The sequence below is a fragment of the Carcharhinus amblyrhynchos genome, chromosome 6, assembly GCF_965287045.1.
Source record: "Carcharhinus amblyrhynchos chromosome 6, sCarAmb.v2.hapA, whole genome shotgun sequence".
NCBI lineage: Eukaryota > Metazoa > Chordata > Chondrichthyes > Carcharhiniformes > Carcharhinidae > Carcharhinus > Carcharhinus amblyrhynchos.
This window is the reverse complement of record NC_137329.1, coordinates 86457312-86475274: the sequence shown is the minus strand read 5'-3', so window position 1 is coordinate 86475274 and position 17963 is coordinate 86457312. Positions and strand designations below refer to the sequence as shown.

The following is a 17963-nucleotide window of genomic DNA, read 5'->3' as shown; positions in this document are numbered from 1 at the left end:
CATTCAATTTTTAAAAAAAATCTTTTGTTAAAGTTTAATGGAAAAAGCAACAAAATGAGGAAAGCTTTGAAATGACTTACCACAGGTTCATGCGGGTTTCCAGTTCCGGCAACAGGAACTGATTGTGGAAGGTGTAAATAGATGAAATGTTGGAGAATATTTTGGTCACTACCTCTGCAGGAAAGGACCCCTTGCTAGTGGCTTCCTCCAGCAGTTTAGCATAGAAAACCTGCAGAATGAATCAAATAAAGAACTAACTTTGATTAATGGTGTTATTACGTAGACTCCATAAATGAATATTTATATTCAAAATGGTGGATCCAAGTTCATTAAGGTTTCATAAAGCAGGTGATTTTTAATATTTTACAGACATGAGCAAGACTTACCGGCAAAGGTGATTGGCAGTTGCAAGTCACATTTGCATAAGTGCAGTCATTGTGACCAGAAGATGGTTTGTGGAGGAGTTGCTGTAAAGGGACAGCATACAGGAGGCAGAGAGTGTGATAGACACTAGTTACAGGGAGGTTGGCACACCTCAGGTTCAGACAGATAGATGGTTGACTATCTGGAGAGGCAGGCAGGTGGTGCAGGAGTATCCTGTGTTTATTCCCCTTTCAAACAGGTATATCATTTTGGATGCTGTTGAGGGGGATAGCCTATCAGGGGACATACCAACAGTAGCCAGGCCTGTGACACTACAGTTGGTTTTGCTGTGGGAAAGGGTCAGGCAAAGAGCAAGTGAGCAGTAGTAATAGGGGACTCGCTAGTTAGAGACACAGACAGGCATTTCTGTGGCTGCAATCGAAACTCCAGGATGGTGTGTTGCCTCCCTGGCGCTCGGGTCAAAGACTTCTCTGAGCAATTGCAGGACATTCTTAAGCGGGAGGGTGAGCAGTAAGAGATTGTACATATTGGTACCAACAACATAGGTGGGAAAAGGGATGAGGTCCTGAAATGTGAATATAGAGAGTTAGGCAGAAGGCTAACATGCAAGACCTCAAAGGCATTAATTTCAGGATTACTACTGGTACCTTGTGCTAGTGAGAGTAGGAATAGGAGGATCGGGCAGATGAATGCCTGGCTTGAGAGTTGGCGTAGGGGGCAGGGATTTAGATTTTTGGGATCTTTTCTGGGAAGGGCTGATCTGTTCAAGAGGGATGGGTTACATTTGAACTGGAGGATCCTGGCGGGGAGATTTGCTGAAGCCACTCGGGAGGGTTTAAACTAGTTTGGGGGGGGGGGGGGGGGGGCGGCGGGGGGAAGCGGGGGAAGGGGGGGGAGGCCGGGGGAGGGGGGAGGTGGGAGGAGAGGGGGGAGGGGGGAGGTGGGGGGGAGGGGGGGAGGGGGGAGGTTTGCCAGGGGGAGGGGATCCAAAGCATTATGGAGACAGAAGAGAAGAGAAGTTTGAGGACAGCACGGAAGTTAAAGAGAGCACATTAATTAGTAAAGGCAGTGTCGGTAATCCTCGTACCAGACAGATAAGACAGAGAGCAAGGGGAGTCCAGACTAAACAAGGGAAGTCCAGATTAAACATTCATTTCAATGCGAGAGGCCTGAAGGGCAAGGCAGGTGAACTCAAGGCATAGATGGGTACATGGGACTGGGCTATTTTAGCAATTACTGAAACATAGCTAAGGAAGGGACAGGACTGGCAGCTTAACGTTCCAGGATACAGATGCTATAGGAAAGATAGAACAAGAGGTGAGAGAGGACGAGGAGTTGCACTATTGATCAGGGAAAGTATCACAGCCATACTAAGAGGGGATATATCCGAGGGTTCTGCCACTGAGTCTATATGGTAGAACTAACTAAGAAGGGGGAAATCACTTTGATAGGATAGTACTATGTAGACCCCCAAACAGTCAGCAGGAAATTGAGGAGCAAATATTTAAGGAGATTACAGATAGCTCCAATGGCAGCACATATACTAAAATTGGAACAATACAGTGTAAATTAGTATGGCCCCAGTGCAAGGATGACACACACATTCGTGAAGTGTTCCTTTTTTTTCAACTAAAAGAGGCCAAGAAAAATAGGGTGGTGATAGTCAGAGATTTTAATTTTCCCAACACTGATTGGGACAGCCATAGTATGAGAGAGTTGGATGGAGAGAAATTTGTTGAGTATATTCAGAAGGAATTTCTCATTCAGTATATGGATGGCCCGACTAGAGAGGGGGCAAAACTTGACCTCCTCTTGGGAAATAAGGAAGGGCAGATAACAGAAGTGTTAATGAGGGATCACTTTGGGACCAGTGACCATAATTCTATTAGTTTTAAGATAGCTATGGAGAATGATAGGTCTGTCCCAAAAGTTAATATTCTAAATTGGGGCAAGGCCAATTTTGATGTTTTCAGGCAGGAACTTTCAAAAGTTAATTGGGGGAGTCTGTGTGAAGGAAAAGGGATATCTGGTAAGTGGCATACTTTCAAAAGCGTGTTAATCAGGGTTCAGGTAAACACATTCCTCTAAGAGTGAAGGGCAAGGCTGGCAGAAGTCGGGAACCCTGGATGATTCAGGATATTGAGGCCCTGGTCAAGAAGAAGAAAGATGCACATGACGTGCATAGGCAGCTGGGATCAAGTGAATCTCTTGAAGAGTATTGGGGGTGTAGGAGTAGAGTAGAGTTAAGAGAGGGAAAAAAGGGGAATGAAATTGTTTTGGCAGACAAGGCAAAGGAGAATCCAAAAAGCTTCTACAAATACATAAAGGGCAAATGAGTAACAAGGGGAAAGAGTAGGGCCTCTTAAGGATCAACAAGATAATCTATGTGCGGATCTACAAGAGATGGGTGAGATCCTAAATCAATATTTCTCATCAGTATTTACTGCTGAGAAAAGCATGCATGTTAGGGAACTTGGGGAATTAAATATTGATGTCTTGAGTGTACATATTACAGAGAAGGTGGTGCTGGAAGTCTTAAAGTGCATCAAGGTAGATAAACCTGTGGGACCTGATGAAGTATGTCCCAGGACGTTGTGGGAGGCTAAGGATGAAATTGCAGGTCCCTTAGCCGAGATATTTGAATCATCAATAGTCACAGGTAAGGTACCTGAAGATTGGAGAGTGGCAAATGTTGTGCCTTTGTTTAAAAAGGGCTGCAGGGAAAAGCCTGGGAACTACAGGTCAATAAGCCTCACATCTGTGGTGGGTATATTGTTGGAAGGTATTTTGAGAGACAGGATCTACAGGCATTTAAAGATGCAAGGACTGATTAAGGACAGTCAGCACAGCTTTATGAGTGGAAAATCAAAAGTAAAAATCAAAAATCAAAATCAAAAAATAAGTTTTTTGAAGGGGTAACCAAGAAGGTAGATGAGGGCAATGCAGTTGATGTTGTCTACGTAGACTTTAGCAAGGCCTTTGACAAGGTACCACATGGTAGGTTGTTGTATAAAGTTAAATCTCACGGGATCCAGGGTGATATATCTAAATGGATACAAAATTGGCTTCTTTCCAGAAGTCAGAGGATGGTTGTAGAGAGTTGTTTTTCAAACTGGAGGCCTGTGACCAGCGGTGTGCCTCAGGGATCAGTGCTGGGCCCACTGTTATTTGTCATTTATATTAATGATTTGGATGAGAATAAAGGGGGCATGGTTAGTAAGTTTGCAAATGACACCAAGATTGGTGGCAAGCTGGACAGTGAGGAAGGTCATCTCCAATTGCAGCAGGATCTTGGTCAATTGGGCTAGTGGACTGACGAATAGCAGATGGAGTTTAGACAAATGCGGGGCAATGGATTTTGGTAGATTGAAGCAGGGCACAACTTACTCAGTCAATGGTATGGCATTTGGGAGAGTTACAGAACTAAGAGATCTAGGAGTATATGTTCATAGCTCCTTAAAAGTGGAATAACAGGTGGACAGAGTGGTGAAGAAGGCATTTGGCATGCTTGGTTTCATCGGTCAGAACATTGAATACAGAAGCTGAGACATCTTGTTGAAGTTGTACAAGACATTGACAAGGCCACACTTGGAATTTCACTTGTGAGAAATTCTGGTCACACTATTATCGAAAAGATATTATTAAACTAGAAAGAGCGCAGAAAAGAATTACGAGGATGCTCCCAGGACTTGATGAATTGAGTTATAAGGAGAGGCTGAATAGACTGGAACTTTTTTCTCTGGAGTGTAGGAGGTTGCAGGATGACCTCATAGAGATCTATAAAATAATGAGGGGCATAGACAAGGTAGATAGTCAATATCTTTCCCCAAAAGTAGGGGAATCTAAAACTAGAGGGCATAGGTTTAAGGTGAGAGGGGAGAGATACAAATGTGTCCAGAGGGACAACTTTTTTCACACAGAGGGTGGTGACTGTCTGAAACAAGCTGCCAGAGGTAGTAGTAAAGGTGGGTACAATTTTCTCTTTTAAAAAGTATTTAGATAATTACATGATATGATGGGTATAGAGGGATCTGGGCCAAATACGGGCAATTGAGATTAGTTTAGGGGTTTTAAAAAGAAAGGGCAGCATGGACAAGTTGAGCCGAAGGGCCTGTTTCCATGATATAAACCTCTATTACTTTATGACTCTAACAGACTAAACAGTCCCACTGATCTTGTGGTGAATTCACAATAGATTTTGTTTTTGATGCACCTCAGAATTTATCTTGTAAAGAATCAGACTCAGATTTCAAAAATATGGCTGGGTTGCTATGCGGCTGCACTACTGGGGCCACTGCTGTGAAGAGTCAAGAAACTTGCATTCTTTAACATTTTCTTCAAATAAGTATATCACTGATCAGAACACATTTTATCACTGCCAACTCTCTTCAATTACTTCATTTAATAGGAGAACAAATGAAATTTAAAAGCACAGAAAAATGTCACCAAGAACTCTCATTTAAAAAGTTCCAGTTGGAAAATAAATGTTAAATATGTATATTTTATTATCACTTACTACTATAAATTGCTGTTATAAAAGGAGGAATGTTCTTGCAATTAATCGTATCTTTCAGTTGTCCCTTGTTATCAAGTTTTTTTGGCAAGGAGTCGAAGGGGGGATTTAATTGAGGTGTACAAAATTACAAGGAGCCTGGGTAGAGTGAAGAGTTAGGAATTCTCTCTTTTTGCAGAGATCAATAACAGGTGAAGTTGGGGAGCATACTTTAAATCTATGCTTACAAAACTTACTTTAAATCTAAGTCTTGTTGATGCAGACTTGGAGGGCTGAAATGCCTCTTCTGTACTGTATGACATTATCACTCTTTGGCAGAAGGAGATTTGAGAAGTTTTTTTTCAACCCAGAACCATAGAATCCCTACAGTGCAGAAAGAGACCATTTGGCCCATTAAGTCTGCAACAACTCTCTGAAAGAGCATCTTACCCAGGCCTACCCCCCTGCCTTATCCGTATTTACAATGGTTAATCCTCCTAACCTATACAACTTTGGACACTGAGGCAAATTAGCACAGCCAATTCACTTAACCTGCACATCTTTGGAGGAAACACACACAGACATGGAGAGAACATGCAAACTCCACACACAGTCACCCAAAACTGGAATCGAATCTGGATCCCTAGCGCTGTGAGGCAGCAGTGCTAACCACTATGCCATCCTAGTGGTAGGATTTTGGAATTCACTGCCTGGAAGAACATGAGAGGCTGAAACACTCATCCCATTTAAAAATACTGATACATGGATTCACTTGAAGTTTTGTGATATTCAGGGCTACAGACCAAGAGCTGGAGTAAAGCTGGATAGCTTTCCTTCAGCCAGAACAGATAGGTGGGCTGAATAGACTCTCCGTGCCATAAATGTTCTTCGTTTCAATGTTCAATTACCAATCTAAGGTAGCCTTGAAGCAGGTACTGTACATAGGTCCCCTAAAATGCATTAGAAATAGAAACATTTGCAATTGAAGGCAATGACTTCATGGGTACACAAGATCATAAAAGTCACATAATTGTCACCATACAAAGCTTACCGCAACTCAAGTGTTCATACTACTTGCAAGTTACTAGTCTGTTCTGGTGAACTGCTAAATATTGAACACAATATCACACCCACCAGATATGAAGAAACAACTGCTGATTATCTCTTGGAAGTTGTCTCTCATTCTCTACAGGTTGTTCCTTGTCTGGTTAATTATCGCTAGGCACAATGAAAACCTTGTACATTGAAGTGTCCTTCACTTGCCTAAACAACCCTTTAATCTAACTGTTCAACTTAAGCTGCTGGGTAATGGCAGAGACAAATATTATGTTTCTCCTTAAATAATTAATCATTTCAACCAGATTGCCTTGATCTCCATCCTCACAACAGCTGCTACGGAGATCTTGTAGTTCAGTCGGTAGCACCCCTATCTCTGAGCCAGGAGCTCTGAGTTCATACCCTCTGCAAGACTTATCAGCCATGGAAGGAGCGTTCATGATGTGGTTCAAACAAGTTGATAATCAGTTTGCTAATCCTTCCAATGCTTCTCTAATATGATGATGTGGGTATGCCGGCGTTGGACTGGCGTAAACACAGTAAAAAGTCTGACAACACCAGGTTTTAGTCCAACCTATTTATTTGATAATATACTCATAAGCTTTCGGGGTTAGTCCTAACCCCGAAAGCTTGTGAGTATATTATCAAATAAATAGGTTGGACTAAAACCTGGTGTTGTCAGACTTTTTACTGTGTTCTCTAATATGACCCAAAGGGGACAATTATGTTTGAAGATATAAGAAACAAATAACTGTTAAATCCTTCATTACCAGTGATGTCAACTCCAACCACCTCTACAGGTTTGTATTTGTAGAGATCATACATTTTCAAAATGCCCACCATTTGAAATAATATTTGCATTTCCTGTTTTCTCCTGAATAACTTTATGGTGGACGTCAAGGTTTTTTTTCCCCTCTTGACAGACAGAGTGTTTTTCTTCTTTGTACATTGAGTTTTGCTGTTGTCTAATCTGATTCTTCCTTTGTGAGCACAGAGAATTTCAGCAAGTTATTTAAACACTGTGGGAAGAGACCACATGAACTCAGTTCTGTCTTCACTCAACTTCTGCTCTTCAGCAGGCATCAATGACCCGCAATTGCAATTGTCAAATGCAAAACAAAAACAAATCAGATTGACTTTGTCTTGCTAATTCACTCTTCTTCCATATTGCAATCCTCTTGCACTGCATAGTAATATGCAGTCAAAGAATTCACAAACTATTAAAAGGCAAATAAGGTTTTGTTTTAATCTGTTAGTTTTAATGAAGTAATCTAAAATGAAAATGACTGATTTTCTTCTATAGTTTTTGACTCGAACAAAACTGCAATAAGATGGATCTTTTAAATAAATTCCTTGTGGAAATTTTCAGTTTTATCCCAAATGTTTCATTTAAGAAGAAAAATGGAGGGAAAAAGAAAAGTCTTGAATTCATTGAGCCTTTCATTAACTCAGGATATCCCAAAATGATTTTTATAACTAATAAAGTATAGAAATTTAATGTAGGAAATAAGTGCTTGGCGAAATCCCTCAAATAGTGAGATAATAATGATCCACGTAAATAAGCAAAACAACAGCCATAAGCACACTTGCCAAAGGAAAGAAAGACAAATGCCAAACAAGTTCATCACTAACCTGGTCTAAGAGATGAAGTTTGCTGACGTAAGCTTTTTCTGTTAGCAGAAGCTCATTAGCAATCTTGTAAAGCTTTTCTTCATTTGTCTCCTATAAAGGAACACAATTTACACTTAAGAGCAAGTTCAGGCTTGAATCCGTTAAGATAACAGTTGACGGCACTCGCCTTTATACACACTCAAATGCTACAAAAAATTCAGACAAGGGTGGGTGCACGATTAAACATGGAAACAGGCACCATCGTTTTGCTAAAAATAGGATCTCACAATCTGGCTCATTATTCAAATACATTGAGATGACATAAAGTTGTTACTTGCATAGTAAATACCAACTAAACTTGCCACAGAAAGTTAGGGCTGGCCTAAAGTTACATGAAGGTGCTAATTTGGAGCCATTTAAGGTCCATGCCTATTTAATCAAGCATAGACAAGCATAGATTAAGTGAGAGGTTCTGATGCACTAAGTGAGAATTACTGCTGACAAACCTCATTAGCATTGAAAATTAATTGTTGTTAGATATTTTTTATAAAAAGGAAAACGTAAGTTTCTGTTTCTGCTTTCCCTTTGTTCCTTCTTTCTCTCTCAGCATAAAGGTGGAAAAGAGAAACAGGTGATGTTATGACATTCAATGAAATACAGTGGTGCCAGCATCAAGTTCCACTGACTGAATAGACAGCAAAGGATATGGAATGGTGGGTGGCCTAGTGTGCTTTTGAGGATGTCAACTCATTTCTCCCTGAAGTTCGGTCTTCCATCTGTAATGTTAACTTCCCTCCACTGGCCTGACCTATTGAGAATTTTCAGCACTTTCTGTCTGTTTTCCCAGAATAATATTGAGTTTAAAAAGGTTAAATTTTGAGGACAGGATTCATACACTTTTATTTTGTATTCCCTCAAGTATAAAAAGTTAAGGTGTGATCTGATTAAATGTTAAGTTATTTGATAGGATAGATAGATAAAAAGAAAGTATTTCCTCCAGTGGGGAAATCCAGAATAAGGGGATGTAATGTTAAACATTAGAGGTAGGCCTGTTGGATGTGAAATTAGGAAGCATTCTTTTCACACAAAGGATATTGGAAATTTTCCCTCTCCCACCTAAAGGCTATGGATGGTGGTTTAACTGAAATTTTCAAGACTGAAGTCATTAGTTATTTATTAGACAAATACATTGAAGATATGGAAAAAATGGCATTGCAGTAGATTACTCATGATCTTAAGAATAGATAAGAGGGCCTGAATGACCTACTCCTGTTCTTATGTTGCTACGGCTATGGGTGTTGTAGTGCAGGATTGGAATGAAAGCCATTGCTGGAGACATGTGGTCTGTGATTGGATACGTAAGAATCAAACTTTGCGAAGGCACTTTGCTGAGTTAGATAACAGAGGAAGATAGTGTGATCAACCATGTCAAGATGCAGAAAGAAATTAGGATAAGGGATAATGCACCACCAGGTCACAATGACAGAACACCATTTGTGACTTTGATTAGATCCACTCTGATGGAAACCCAAAAGCACAAATTCAAACAAAGAGTTAATTAAACCATTGTAGTGATGGTGTAACCCCCATTTTTAAATTACACCTTGGGCTGTCTCCCTGTTTCTCTGGCAACTTGTCCTTTGAGCACCCTTCGTACGACTTAAAGTTCTTGTTCTGTATCAGCAACCCAAGTAAGTGCTATGTGTCTTCTCTGCTTTCTTCTCTTCGCCTTTGTGCTCAGCAACTTCTCATCCTTGTGATTTCAACCTCCATCTCAGCTTCTCTTTCTCCCTCTCCTCGAAAGTCACTACCCTCTTTTCCTCTCCCTCTATATAAACTCACCCAAATTCACTGCTGTCTGCTCAACATGTTTCACTTGAGCTTGCTACTTGCAAGAGTGGTGGAACAATTCTTGTTGAGAGGTTACTGTTTACAATGTCAGCAGCATAGAAGGAAGTCATTAGCTTAGAAAGAATGAAATTAATGATAGGACATTAGAGAGAACTGGAAATAAATAGGCTTAACTTGATAGGTACAGATGGTGAGGAATTTGTTAAGCGTGTCCAGGAAGGTTTTTTGGAACAATATTTGGATAGCCATCTAGAGAGGGGACTATAGGGGGCTATACTGGACCTGGTACTAGAGAATGAGCCTAACCATGTCATCAAAGTTGCAATGGGGAAACATGTGGCAAACAGTGACCACAATTCCGTAAGCTTTCAGATACTCCTGGAAAAGGACGAGCGTTGTCCTTGGGTTAAGGTGCTAAATTAGGGAAAGGCTAACTACAATTGAATTAGGCGGGATTTGGAGGCTGTTGTTTGGGAGAGGCTGTTTGAAGGTAAATCCACATTTGACATGTGGGAGTCTTTTAAGGAGCAGTTGATTGGAGTGCAGGACAAGCATGTGCCTGAAAAGGAAGGACAGGGAAGGTATGATTCAGGGACCGTGGATGACCAGGGAAATTGCGAGTCTAGTCAAAAAGCAAAAAGATGTATATATGAGGTCTAGCCAACTAAAACAAATAAAGAATTTGAAGAATACAGGGAAAGTAGAAAAGACCTCAAACAGGAAGTTAGGACAGCAAAAAGGGTCACAAAATGTCCTTGGCAGACAGGATTAAGGAGAATCTCAAGGCATTTTATACTTATATTAGGAAAAAGAAGGTAGCTAGAGAAAGAGTTGGTCCATCAAGGACAAAAGAGGGAAATTATGTGTAGAACCAAAGGAAGTAGGTGAGATCCTTAATGAGTACCTTGCATTAGTATTCACAAAGGAGAGGGACACATCGATTGATGGCGTTTTGGAGGGGTGTGTAAACCCTTTAGAACAAGTCATCATTACGAGTGAGAAAAGGTTAGATGAATTACAAAGCATTAAGGTAGACAAATTCCCAGGGCCTGATGGCATCTATCCCAGATTACTGAGAGAGACAAGAGATGAAATTGCTGGGCCTCCAACAGAAATCTTTGTTTTCTCATTGGCCACTGGTGAAGTCCCAGAGGGTTGGAGGATAGCCAATATTGTCCTGTTATTTAAGAAGGGTAGCAAGGATAACATAGACAATTATAGGCCAGTAAGTAGTGATAGTAAAATTGTTGGAGAAGATTCTTAGAGATAGAATCTATACACATTTGGAACTGAATGGTCTTGTTAGCGACAGACAGCATGGTTTTGTATAAGAGAGGTCATGTCTCACTAATTTGAGTTTTTTTTGAAGAGGTGACAAAAATGATTGACAAGGGAAGGGCTGTGGATGATGTCTACATGGACTTTAGTAACAAGGTCCCTCATGGCAGGCTGGTGCAAAAGATGAAATTTCACAGGATCAGGGGTGAACTAGCTAGGTGGATTCAGAACTGGCTTGGCCATAGAAGACAGAGGGTAGCAGAAGAAGGGTGTTTTTCAGAATGGAGGTTTGTAACTAATGGTGTTCCACAGGAATCAGTGCTGGAGCCTCTGCCTTTTGTAATATTTGTAAATAACTTGGAAGAAAACATAGCTGGTCCGATTAGCAAGTTTGTGGATGGTACTAAGCCTGGCGGAGTTGCAGATAACGATGAAGATTGTCAGAGAATTCAGCAGGATATAGATAGGCTGGAAAATTGGATAGAGAGATGGCAGATGAAACTTAATCCAGACAAATGCAAGGTGATGCATTTTGGTAGACCCAATTCAGGTGTGTGCTATAAAACAAATGGCAGAACCATCAGGACAGAGACACAGGGAGAGATCTGGGAGTACAGGTCCACCGGCCCTTGAAAGTGGCAGCATAGGTGTAAAAGGTGGTGAAGAAAGCATATGGCATGCTTGCCTTCATCGGATGGTGCATCGAGTGCAAAAGTTGGCAAATTATGTTACAGTTATATAAAATGTTGGTTAGGCCACATTTGGAATACTGTGTCTGATTCTGGTCACACTACCAGAAGGACATGGAGGCTTTGGAGAGAGTATAGAAAAGGCTTACCAGGATGTTGCCTGGAATGGAAGGTATTAGCTTTGAGAAGAGATTGAATAAACTGGGATTGTTCGCCCTGGAAAGTCGGAGGCTGAAGGGCGACTTGATAGAGGTTTATAAAATGAGGGGTATCGATAGGTTGAATAGTTGGAAGCTTTTTCCCAGGGCAGAAATGACAACTACAAAGTGGCACAAGTTCAAGATAAGGGTGGAAAGGTTCAGTGGAGATGTGCGGGGGATTTTTTTTTGTTTACACAGAAGGTAGTGGGGGCCTGGAATGCACTGCCAAATGAGGTGGTTGAGGCAGATACATTAGCCACATTTAAGACTTATCTGGATAGACACATGAACACATGGGGACTAGAGTGATACAAGCAGTTGGTCTAGGTAGGACAATGTGATCGGCACAGGCTGGGAGGACCGAAGGGCCTGTTCCTGTGCTGTTTTGTTCTTTGTTCTAAAGTTAGGCAGGAGGAAAGCAGGAGAGGCAACTGAAAGGATGGCCTCAAGCTTAGCAACTATGAGGTCCAAGAGCTTCTTGCACTTGCTGGACACAGGTTGGAGGAAGCTGGGAAAAGGAATTTAGGAAACAAATATACCATGGAAAAGTTGTTAATGGCAAGTTTTGCTCCGCAAGCTGATCTTGGAATGCTGAACATTTCTGGCAGTGAAGAATGACAGAATTTGATACGATCCAGTGACATCTGGCTTTGTTTGGCTAAATTATTTGTGTGCCAAATACACTTAATTCTGTTGCCTTGGGCTTGCAGAAGTGGATTGGGGCCATAAAGAGAATAGTTAGAATGGGATAGTGTGAACATTTCATCAGGATAAAGACTTCAAAAGATGGAGGTGAAAGTATGGTTGAAAACACAGTTAGTGTAGATGTACAATGGTGGACCAAAAACTAGCCTATTGAATTTAAAAGTACAGTTGCAAATGTGTGTTGAATGTTTTCTCCCTGGAGCAAATGTAGAAGGAAAGGTGGTTGGAAGAGGGATGAGAGTAGTGAGAGAAACAAGGAAGTGGTAAGAAATGTTCTGGTCAGTGATTAATATCATGGAAATAGGGAGGCCATAGGGAGGCCCTAGGAGATACCAAAGTCATTGGAGTTGCTGTAAAAATGATAGATTATGACACCAAATGAGAAAAAGCTGGAAAATCTCAGCAAGTCTGACAGCATCTGTAAGGAGAGAAAAGAGCTGATATTTCAAGATCAGACGACCCTTTGTCAAAGCAGATTATGACACTTGGGGAGAATAGGAGAGCACGGCAATCAGAGGCTAGAAGACAAGGGGTTGAGAGATTGAAATTACTAATGAGTAATTACTTGAGGCTGGAGGAAAAATAAGAACATAAGAACATAAGAAATAGGAGCAGGAGTAGGCCATCTAGCCCTTCGAGCCTGCCCTGCCATTCAATAAGATCATGGCTGATCTGTCGCTGCTCAGTTCCACTTTCCCGCTTTCTCCCCATAACCCTTAATCCCCTCTCTTATCAAAAACCCATCAACCCGCGTCTTAAAAATATTTAGCGAGGCAGCCTCCACCACTTCAACGGGCAGAGAATTCCGGAGATTCACCACCCTTTGAGTGAAGAAGTTCCTCCTCAACTCCGTTCTAAACCGCCCCCCTTTTATCTTGAGGTTGTGCCCCCTAGTCCTACTGTCTTTTTGAGCGGGAAGAGTCTCTCCACCTCTATCCTGTCCATCCCATTCATCATCTTATACGTCTCAATGAGATCTCCCCTCATTCTTCTAAACTCTAACGAGTACAAGCCCAGTAGGCGAATTTCTCAAAGAGAAAGTCTAGGCATAGCTGTGGGTATGGGAAACATAAAAAAATGAAGACCATACAGCCCACTGAGCCTGCTCCACAATTCAGTACGACCATGGCTGATCTTAGGCTCCAACTCCATTTTCCCTATCCCTGATTCCCCGAAAGATGAAAATTCTTTCTATCCCAGCCTTAATTATCTTCAACAATGGAGCATCCAGAGCCCTCAGGGGTACAGAATGCCAAAGATTCAATTGAAGAATTTTCTTCTCATCACAATCCTATATGATTGGTCTCTTACCCTGAAACACTGGCCCCTTTGTTCCAAATCCCCTAGTCAGGTGAAACAACCTCTATCTATCCTGTCATGCCTCTTCATAATCTTGAATGTTTCAAGACAGCAAAGGTGACATATAAAAGGGAGGCGAGAGGAGTGGAACAGGAAGAAATGGAGAATGTAGCAGAAGAAATGGGGAAGTGACAGAAGTGTGAACTGGAGTAAACAGCATCTGTGCAATGCATGCTGTTAAAGCCCATAGAACTTACAGCAAAGAAATGGGTCATTTGCCCCAACTAGTCCATGGTGTACAAGAGCCTTCTTCTACCCTGTTTCATCTAAACCTATCCTCCGCTTTTCCTTTTATGCATGTATCTTGCTCCCCTTTTGTGCCCCTTCAAATGTAATAATTATTGGGTCATCTATTTTGTGTGAGACTTAGAACTCCATTGCAGTCAATGATGTATAATCATTGTTTGACCTCAACCTGCACCTCCTCCCACCCCTCCCTCTCCATTTTAAATTAATTAGATAACTACATACAACATGCATTGGTGGTGGGCAAATTTATGCTGATAGTACAGTAGTTTCTTTATAGACGAACATTTGAAGAAAACTCTCGCATTAATAAGCTACATTGTTAACAGGGCCATTCCAAGAATCAACTTTAAAAGGTTCTTTACCTTCTTTTCTACACGTATTTCATCTTCATTTTCCTTTTTTTGGATTTCTCCATTCCAAATTTTCTTTGAGTCCAGAATGTTCTGTGTTTCTGTCCGTGACTCCTCTTCATGTTTCCCATGTAGACTGTGAGCCACGTGGTGGTTAGCTGCTTTTGTGCACAGGTCCGTGGATGGCAATAGATTCAAGGTAGCAGCATTTTGCTTCTTGTCTGATTGCTTGTTATCCATTGTTGAATCAACTGTACAAATACTGGATTCAGTGCTGCTGCTGTTTTGGCAATCTGTTGGGAGTGGTGTAACAAGTCCATTGGCTGGCTGCCCTTCTGTATTTGGGGCAGATTCTGCTACATGATTTGATTTCCCTGTGTCTGCCCTCTGTCGCTGAAGTATAGGGTGATCTGACAGGAATTTTGGTTGGTTGAGAATCGAAGTTCTTGCAGAATTTCGGGGGGAACGCGATCCACTTTGACCATCCTTTTTCTCATCAATAGAGCTAGCCGGGCTGTCAAAATATTAGGCTATTGTTAGTTTCCACTCACTGGTGAAATAACATTACATTTCTTTTGCATACCACTGTGTTACAAAATAGGAAAAAAGATAACTGAAGTAGTTGGTTTCTTTATTTTTGCTTTCTGGCAATATTGCAGAAGTACAGTCCCGAGTGGGTTAATGCACCATTTCTATAAAATAAAAATACACCTGCTAAAACAAGCAATCATATAAGAGAACTTTGAACTAAGATCAGTCTCTGTTGTATTGCGATAAGAGACTGCAACTTCCAAATATAAATAACTTATTTGCGACTGTAAAATAGTTCAGTGCACTAATAGAAATGAAATAATTCATAATATTTTTTCTTTCTCCTTTCTCTTGAAAGTGACCCAGTTAGATTCTGGCACTGTTCGTAATGAAGGTCCAAACTGCAGATATTCTAACAAATACAAACAGTACCGTTCCTCAGACAAATTATCGTAAGGTGCTCTGGTGGTGCAGGCTGCATTGTTGATCTTCCTTTTCATTAGTAAGTGTTCTCTGAGCTTACTCTACTTAGCTTACACTCAAAATGAGAATCCAATCCTCCAAGTTGCAATAACCTGGTTGCTATCAGCTGTTCTTAATGAGTAGAGTCCTAAAAGGAGTCCTAAAAGGAGTCTGTAAAAGGAGTCTGTAAAAGGAGTTACAGGAATATACAGGGGAAACTGCTAACTACAGCATGCACTTATCCTCAGACCATTCCTATCTTTTGCCCTGCTTTGGCCACGACTCATCTCACTCACACCAATACCATCGACTAGAACATACCAACCAAACTGCCACACCCATTAATACCAAGTGGAATGCAACAATCTCAATTCCACCACAATCCCATTAAGTGAACAATATATAACAACACACTGTCACTATTATTACTGTCAAGAGCAATAAGAGGTGAACAGAGGCGAAAACAGGGAGGGAGAAACAACATTTTAAAGTAAAGGCTACTCTGCTCGCTAGTCTCCACGATTTAGCCCTTATTTTTGCCAAACCAATGAAGAAACTTCAAATGCATACCAGCCTTGTTGGCCATATTGCAGATTCTGTTGTGTAAGTGTTTTCAATGTTTTCTCCATTACTCCTAAATCAAAAATACAATTAGATTTAAGTCAATATATCCTCTTCTAAAATAAACGTTGAAAGCAAATGTAAAACTAGCTGCAAGAAAGCAAGTCTCTGTGGCCCCCATTCAAACTAAACAATGAGACAAGGTGGAAAACAGCATCACCAGAGAGAGAATGTACTTTTGCTTTCCACTACAAAGCCAATTATTTCTACACATGTGTTCAGCATTGTATTTTGGTAGGTGTTATCTTCCCCTTCTTTTTAGTACACTGGCACGTCTTTGTTTTTCCTTCTTTATCCACGTATTTCTGCATTCAAGGCAGCATTCTATTAAATTTCTGTAGTACCCTCTCTCGTGTCACAACATCTATAGTACAGAGCTCAAAACATTGCAGAACACTGAATGTGGTCAAGCTAAGGTTTAATTCACACACCACAATTACACTTTGACTCACATTTTTATCAATAACCTCCCTATTTTATCACATTAAAAGCAATCATCAGTAATGGTAACTGCAAAATTTCCAAATTGTTGTAAAAACCCATTTGATTTACTAATGTCCTTTGGGGAAAGAAAATCTGCGGTTCTAATCCAGTCAGGTCTATATATAACTCCTGACTAATAGCAATATGATTAAATCTCAACTGTGCTACAAAAGTGCCCAGCAAGTCACTCAGTTGCATCAAACTGCTTACAAAACCATTTAATAATGTCTAATGTGAACAGACCAAATTGGTGGCATAGTGGACAGTGAAGAAGGTTATCTAGGACTACAACAGATCTTGATCAATTGGGCCAGTGAGCTGACAAATGGCAGATGGAGGCTAATTTAGATAAATGCAAAGTGATGCATTTTGGTAGATCAAACCAGAGCAGGGCTTACTCAGTTAATGGTAGGGCATTGTGGAGACTTATAAAGAGATCTAGGAGTATAGATTTATAGCTCCTAGAGTCAGAGATGGACAGGATGAAGGTGGCATTTGGCATGCTTGGTTTCATTGGTCAGAACATTGAATACAGGAGTTGAGATGTCCTGTTGAAGTTGCACAAGACATTGGTGAGGCCACACTTGGAATACTGCTTACAGTTCTGGTTACCCTATTATAGAAAGGATATTATTAAACTAGGAGTGCAGAAAAGATTTACTAGGATGCTACCAGGACTTGGTGCTTTGAGTTAAAAGGAGAGGTTGGATAGACAGGACTTTTATCCCCCTGGGGCATGGGAGGCTTGGGGATGATCTTGTAGAAGTCCATAAAATAATGAGGGGCATTTTCCCAAAGGGAGGGGAGTCTAAAACTAGAGGGCATAGGTTTAAGGTGAGAGTCGTGATACACAAAATGGTCCAGAGGGGCAATTTTTTCACACAAAAAGGGTGGTGAGTGTCTGGAACAAGCTGCCAGAGACAGTAGCAGAGGTGAGTACAATTTTGATTTTTAAAAATCATTTAGACAGTTAAATGGTTAAGATTGGTATAGAGGAATATGGGCCAAATGCAGGCAATTGGGATTAGCTTAATGGTATAAACTTGGCAGCATGGACAAGTTGGGCCAAAGGGCCTGTTTCCATGCTATCAACCTTTATAATTCTATTAAATATACATTTTCAGTTTGAAACTGGATTCATCCGGCTCCTTGAATTCCTCTGTCCCACTCTGCTTCATCCCCTCTCCCCCACCAACATCAGTGCAACATGAAGCCAGCAGAAATCACTACTATTCTCCACAGAGACCAGGGGTAGTGTTTCACGATTTTTTGTCTAAGTGCTAGGCAGACTTCAAACTGGGAGAGCTTCAGATCCATCTTTTGGATGTGTTTTTAGGCCCCCCCCCACCATACACACATTGCCTGCAACATTCTGAGTGAGCCTGTTGCTGGCTGAAGGGATGGGATCTTTGCTGACCCCATATCAGGATGCTGCTCACTTGCTGGGGTTGCAGGTTTGGTTGATCTGGGGGCGGGGGGGGGCCTGAAGCGGGCAATTGGGGAGTGGGTTTGTAGCATTATGCTGAGTAAAAAGTCTGACAACACCAGGTTTTAGTCCAACCTAGTCTGTTGTCAGACTTTTTACTGTGTTTACGCCAGTCCAATGCCGGCATACCCACATCATGGCATTATGCTGAGACCA

General features: G+C 41.1%; 1 protein-coding gene and 1 non-coding gene across 7 annotated transcripts in view; one reads left to right on the top strand and one right to left on the bottom strand.

The window, feature by feature from the left end:
• Positions 1-17963, bottom strand: part of LOC145344070 (FYVE, RhoGEF and PH domain-containing protein 4-like) — a 252417-nt gene that overhangs the window by 37766 nt on the left and 196688 nt on the right. For all 6 annotated transcript variants that reach the window (XM_080190864.1, XM_080190865.1, XM_080190868.1 and 3 more), the window contains 3 exons: positions 14237-14738; positions 7565-7654; positions 81-229 (listed from right to left, as the gene is read on the bottom strand). In XM_080190864.1, coding sequence (XP_080046990.1) covers positions 81-229; positions 7565-7654; positions 14237-14738 — 741 coding nt within the window. The remainder of the gene's footprint in view (positions 1-80; positions 230-7564; positions 7655-14236; positions 14739-17963) is intronic.
• Positions 1907-2010, top strand: LOC145344627 (U6 spliceosomal RNA). Its single transcript, XR_013886924.1, has one exon. It is a non-coding gene; the product is annotated as a U6 spliceosomal RNA (small nuclear RNA).